Below are 6,644 nucleotides of genomic sequence, written 5' to 3' on the forward strand. Positions count from 1 at the left end.
TTCATATCCTTTGCCCATTTTTTGATGGGGTTGTTTGTTTTTTTCTTGTATATTTGTTTGAGTTCTTTGTAGATTCTGGATATTAGTCCTTTGTCAGAGATGGCCTGGAACTCAGGCCTCTCAAGGAATGTGGGTCTGAGTTATACCAGCTAAACCACCAGGAGCAGCAGAGGTGGTAACAGAGGCTGAGGGAAATCTAGAATTGATAGTGGAGGTTGAGGGGATGTGACAACTATTGATGGCATTCCTGAACCTGGCTGAAGCAGCAGGCACTGTAGTTTGGTCTGTTTACTTCCATCTTCTATTGGATTCCCAAGCCCCACTGCAGCAGCAAGCACTGTAATTTGTCCCACTAATCTCTATCTTCTAAATTACTGAGGGATCAGGAAAAGATGTCTCTTGACTCCTCTAGGAACTGCTCCCTAAACATACAGGGAGACATAGATCTATGTGGAACAAAGGGTGGATTGTAATAAGCAAAGAGATACACTGCCTGATTCACTTTCAAGAAAGGACTGACCTCCCAGTTGCAAGGAATGAGGTCAGCAGCTTCCAACTGTCAGCTCCTTCAGAGTCTGCTTCAACTGCAGAAGGACACTGTGCTTGAGGTCATACCCTTCCCATGTCTGGTGACTGAAGTCCAGCTGAATGTAGCTGCCAAAGTTACCTTAATGCACATGGGAAGCAAAAAATCAAAAAGTTTAAACAGAGGATTTTGAGAAATCGCATATCAGTTTTTTTCAGCATATGATATTTTGGAGTAGTTTGTTATTCAGCAATAGATAACAGAAATTGGTATCAGGAGTGGGGTGTTACCATAACAAAAGATTAAACCTTACATGGTAAAAAGGACTTTGCCTCTGTCATTAAGTTAAGCACTTTGAAATGTAGAGATTATCCTGAATTATCTAGGTAGGCTCAATATAAGCATGAGACCTTAATAGTGGAAGACGGATACATAAGAGGACGTCAGAATGATGTGAAATGAGAAGGACTCAACCTGCTATTGATGGCTTTACAAATGAGTGATAGGAACCACAAGCCCCAAGCAGCTTCTGGAAGCTGGAAAAAGCAAAGAAACAGATTCTCTCCAGAGTGTCCAGAAAGGAATGCTGTTCAGCTAACATCTTGATTTTAGATCAGTGAGATTTTTGTGTTGGACTTCTACAGAACTTTGTAAGAATAAATTGTGTTGCTTAAGCACACTATAATACATGTGACAAGAAGCTACCAGCTAAGCTTTGAAGAATAGTGAACAAACTCTTACTGGCGGATGGGCAAGGCAGTAAATAAATTATTGAATTATTGAAGGAAATGGAAGATTGAGTTATGCATTGACAGAATGCTTGGCAATAATTTTGCCTGTCTTAATATGGAGTAGAAAATGAAACTTAATTGCTTGTAGATGTCTTAAGGAGATTTCCAGGTGAATGTTGAAAATACTGATTAACTTATTATAGCTGCTTCTCATAGTGTACAGGAAGACATTTACTGAGTGAACTAAACAAGGAACTGTTCAATTTGAAAGCAGAATTTAGAGGAAATTTTCCAACTGAGTACTTGTCATTTTTTTATAGAAAAGGAAAAAAGAATGGAAGATGGAGCCAAAACCCCAGAGGGAGGAGCCAAGAAGCAAGGAGAGCAATGGATTAGGAAACCACTACCAGAGGGATGAACTGAACCACAACCAAGGAGTAGCCTCTTCCTTTGGTGTAGGGGAGCCCTGAAAACAATTTTAGTTGTATGCTTCCTGTTTCCTTGTCTCCTTTTTTGAATGATAGTCTCTGTGTGGTATTCCTATCCTAGAAAACCTTAACTGGGACAAGCTACTCTCAAGCATCTTCACTTGAGAAACAGTATCTGAGGAAGTTTGTTATATCTGGACATGGTTTAGATGATAAGATTCTAAACTTAAATTTACGCCATAATGGAATGAGACTCTTAGGGTACAGAGTGAGTATATTTTTGCATGTTAGTGAGACAAAAACTGTGGCCAGGGGGCAGACTGTGATCATTTTCAGATGTCCCTCAAACAATTCCTTCCCTTCCTTGGACTCCTCTCTTCAGAGGGTAGAGTCCATTTCCTTTGCCTTTTAATCTGGATTGGCCTTCTAACTCACTTTGACCAATAAAATGTGATAAAAGTAAGGTCTGACAGTTTTCACTTTCACTCTCCTGAGCCTTCATGTTAGAATTCCAGGATATCCTTCTAGAGATATCTATATCTCTAGGGACACAGTGAGTCCCTAGAGACACCACATGGAAAGGCCACCTAGGGAAGAACAGAGATGCCCCAGTCAACAGCACTGCCTTAGTCACTTTGGGCTACTATAACAGGAATATCATAGATCGAGTGACTTTTTTTTTCTTTAAAAAAAAAAATGAGATTGTGGATGGAACCTGAAAATACAGTGTAGTAAGAGTGGAGAGAAAGGCCACCTAGGGAAGAACTGAGACGCCCCAGTCAATAGCACTGCCTTAGTCAATTGGAGCTACTATAACAGAAATATCATAGATTGAGTGACTTAAACAACAAATTTATATCTTACATTTCTGGAGACTGAAAATCTGGAAATGCAAGATCAGGGTGTCAGCATGGTTAGGTGTTTAGTGGGTGCTCCCTTCTTGGTTTGCAGACAGCCATCTTCCTGCTATATTCTCACATGATGGAAAGAGAGAGCACTCTGGTATCTTTGTTCCCTTATAAGGGCACCAATCCAATCATGAAGGGTCTGCAACCTCATGACTTCTTGGAACCAAATTACTTTCCAAAGTTCTCACCTCCAAATCTAGCACATTGAGGTTTAGGGCTTCAACATATGAACTTCATTGCATAGAAAGCACCAAGGCCCCAGACAAGTTAGAGAGATCTTGAACCTTCTAACTCAACTTAGCCACTGTCTGCATGCAACCACATAAGTGACCCCAGGTAACACCATTTGGAGCTGAAGAACCACCAGCCAGTACACAGAAATGAGAAATTTTAAAATCATCGATTTAGGTAATTAAGTTTTAGGGTGGTGTATTACATAGCAATTGATAACTGATACAACAGTCTTTTTGTTTGTAGAAGAGGGGGTAAGAAAAAAAGACTTATGAAGAAAAGACCTGTAGAAAATCGGGGGCCTATGTACCTCTATTTTTTTCATACTGCTGTGTTTCTTTTAATCCATGCTGGTGGTATCTTCATCAATGCAATTTTCTTTAAAACTCTGTGAGCCTTTATATCAGATTAGTCCACTCCATTAGAAAAAAAAGCCACTTCTATAAATATTGAGACATTCCCTTTCTACCTTTGGCTAAGATCAGGGTGCTATAGAAAATTTCCATAAGATTATCTAGCCTACAGGGCCGATGAGGTATTGTTTGAAGTCATTCTAAAGTCTTCACAAAGATCTTACAGCCTTTGATTTTATTATCACTCTGGGACCATGTTTTACTGTTGGCATGTTCGGCTTTTCTCATCTTTTCCCTGAGATCATTTATGATGTGGAAAATACTTTGCTGGCTGAAGCTGGGAATAGAAAACAGTAGAGAATACTTCAAAGGGTATTCTAGATATGCACAATAGTAAGATATGCTGTCTACATATTTTACTTTCCTCTCTAGGCCCATCATAAAAATCTTTGAAAAATTAATACTACATTTTAATATGAATATAAGTTAAACTTAGAGGTGATATCTATTTTGTGGTTAAATGTATTATAAACATTTATTTAGTGAAATACAGCACAATTATAACAATCGTCAATGAATATTTAATGAGCAGCTGTTAATATCTGAAGCAGAAAGATGAATAAAAATTCTGGTTTTGCTTTTAAAAGCAAAGGCTAATTATTAGCTCAAGAAATACTTTGTGTTTGTCCTATGTGAAAGTATTGATTGCACCTGGTTCTCTGCTGTAAATTAAATAAAAATTCAAATATTTGTAAAAGAATATTTATTTAACCTTGAACACTAAGACCTTAATGTTTATAATTGTATTATCAATGTCAACTTTTAAAAACAAACATACATATTTGGCAATGCTGCAAATAGAATCTAAATTATTGAATCAATTTTTCTAATTGTTGTTATTTTTTAATTTATCATATATTTTGAAATTTTTACCCTGATTCTGAAAAATGAATTATTTTGTTTCCTTCAAGGATTCTTAGGTCTAAGTAAAATGGATTCTAAAACTAAAAGTAAAGGAAATCTAGATTGATTATATCCTGAGATTACCTAGTCTTATCATTTATTATAGAGGATTTTTTCACAGTCACAGTGATGTATATTTCTGTCTCTTTTTGTATTATTAAATATTTGCTATTGTAACATTTTTTTCCCTTCCAGTTTCTCAAGCAAATATTTCACAAATGTTTTAGGCAATTCTAGATAAATTTTTAATTCTTCAATGCACAATACTGATTTTCATGCACTTTGTCCAGAGGGAAGGGAAGAAGGAAGGAAGGGAGGAAGGAAAGGAAGAAGGGAAGAAAAAAAGGTTGGAGGGAGGAAGGAAGGGAGGGAAATGGAAGGGAGGGAGAAGGCAAGAAGGAAGGAAGCAGGGAGGAAGATAAAAGGGAATGAAAGGAGGAAGGGAGTGAGAATTGGAGGAAAGAATGGATGAAGGAAGGGTGGGAAAGGAGGGAGGGAAGGAAGGAAGGAGAGAGGAAGCAAATACACTGGCTGAACCAAGTGGCCTAATGTTTTGTAATCCTAGGGAAAATAATTTCTTTTTTTTCTTCCAAGACACATTTCCCTGAAAACATGTTTGAATTTTAAAAATAGAAGTCTTTGTTATTTTTGGAAACTATTTTTGAAAGTTAAAAATGTTTTCCAAATTTAAGCTTGGGCACCTCAGTTTATTTGAACAATGGGAATTAAGAAGCTATTCCAAAAGTAAATTAAGATAAAATCAATGCACAGAGATATTTAAAGATGGAAGATGGCATCTTCAGAAATCTAGGCTATCTTGCTGGAGAGAAGGACCATGTGGCAAGTCCCTGGAGACACAACAAGGAAAGAAAGGCCACATAGAAAAGAAAAGGAATAATTGAAGTACTCCAGTCATTAACACCAAGGAAAGAAGGGGAATAACTGAAGTACCCCAGTCAGCACCAAGGCCCCAGCCAGGTAAGAGAAGCCTTCATGAACTTGCTCATTCAGCTTACCCAACAGGTGAACTCAGCCATCACCTAACTAACATCACTTGAAGAGCAACCCCAACTAACATCACTTGAAGCAGCTATTGAAAATAGTTAAGCTGAATAACACATAAGCACCATATCAAGAAACCAGGTAGTTGACTGATTTTTTTCATTATATAGTCATTAATTCTGTTATATGCTGACAGTTTGTTGCATATGGTCTTTATTGTATTGAGGTTCACTTCTTCTATACCTTAATTTGTTGAGAGTTTTGTTATGAAAGGATGTTGAATTTTGTCAAATGCATTTTCTGCATCTGTTGAGATGATCATTTTTTTGTCTTTCATTCTGCTAATGTGGTGTATCACATTTATAGATTTGCGTTTGTTGAATGATTCTTGTATCCCTGGAATAAATCCCACTTGGTCATGGTGAATGACCCTTTTAGTTGAATTTGGTTTGCTAGCATTTCATTGAGGATTTTTGCATCTGTGTTCATCAGGGATATCAGCCTGTAGTTTCTTTTTTCTTGTAGTGCTCTTGTCTGGCTTTGGAAGTATTCACTCTTCTTCAAATTTTTGAGACGTTTGAGAAGGACTGGTATTAGTTATTCATTTAATATTTGGTAGAATTCAGCAGTGAAGCCAACAGGTCCTTGGCTTTTCCTTGATGGGTGACTTGTTTATTATTGACTCAATCTCCTAATGTGTTACTGGTCTGTTCGGATTTTCTGTTTCTTCGTGATTCAGTCTTGGAAGGTTGTATGTGTCCAGGAATTTATCCATTTCTTGTAGATAATTCAAATCATTGGCATATAATTGTTCATGGTAATCTTCTTGTATGATACTTTGTTTCTGTAGAATCAGTTGTAATGTCTCTTCTTTCGTTTCTGATTTTTTTATTTGAGTCTTCTCTCTTTTATTCTTAGTCGAGCTAAAGATTTGTCCATTTTGTTTATCTTTATAAAAACCAACTTTTGTTTTCATTGGTCATCTTTTTTTTATAATCTATATTTCATTTATTTCTGCTCTGATTTTTATTATTTCCTGCTTTCTGCTAACTTTGGGCTTTGTTCTTATTTCTCTAGTACTTGAGGTGTAACTTTAGGTTGTTTATTTCAGATCTAGCTTCTTTTTGATGTAAGTGTTTGTTGATTTAAACTTCCATCTTAGAAATGCTTCTGCTGCATCCTCATTTGTAGTCTAATTTTCCAATCCATGCTAGAATAATGACAAACTCCATTTTATTTCGATCTAGGAACATAGTGCAATCAATCTTTTTTTTTTTTTCAATAAGCCTTTTGTACTTCTATCAGTCTTCTGATTATAGGTCATTGGCCAAATGAGTATTTTGGTAGTTATAAATATTTTTGCTTTGACTACAATTTTAATAAATAAAGTAATGGATCTTTGTATGTCAATAGATGAGCCAGTTATAATTTAGAAGTTTTTTAAAGCGCTTAGCTTATTTTTAAAAAATTTATATATTTAGGGTTAGGCACAGTGGTTCACA

At 36.3% G+C, this 6,644-nt stretch overlaps 1 protein-coding gene across 1 annotated transcript in view; it reads left to right on the plus strand.

Moving 5' to 3' along the window:
• Positions 1-3,928, plus strand: part of DTWD1 (DTW domain containing 1) — a 36,111-nt gene extending 32,183 nt beyond the window's left edge. The window contains exon 5 of the mRNA XM_011928600.1: positions 1,578-3,928. Coding sequence (XP_011783990.1) covers positions 1,578-1,675 — 98 coding nt within the window. The 3' untranslated portion in view covers positions 1,676-3,928. The remainder of the gene's footprint in view (positions 1-1,577) is intronic.
• Positions 3,929-6,644: the final 2,716 nt, after the last annotated feature.

This window comes from Colobus angolensis, unplaced genomic scaffold (assembly GCF_000951035.1).
Source record: "Colobus angolensis palliatus isolate OR3802 unplaced genomic scaffold, Cang.pa_1.0 Scaffold78, whole genome shotgun sequence".
Lineage (NCBI taxonomy): Eukaryota > Metazoa > Chordata > Mammalia > Primates > Cercopithecidae > Colobus > Colobus angolensis.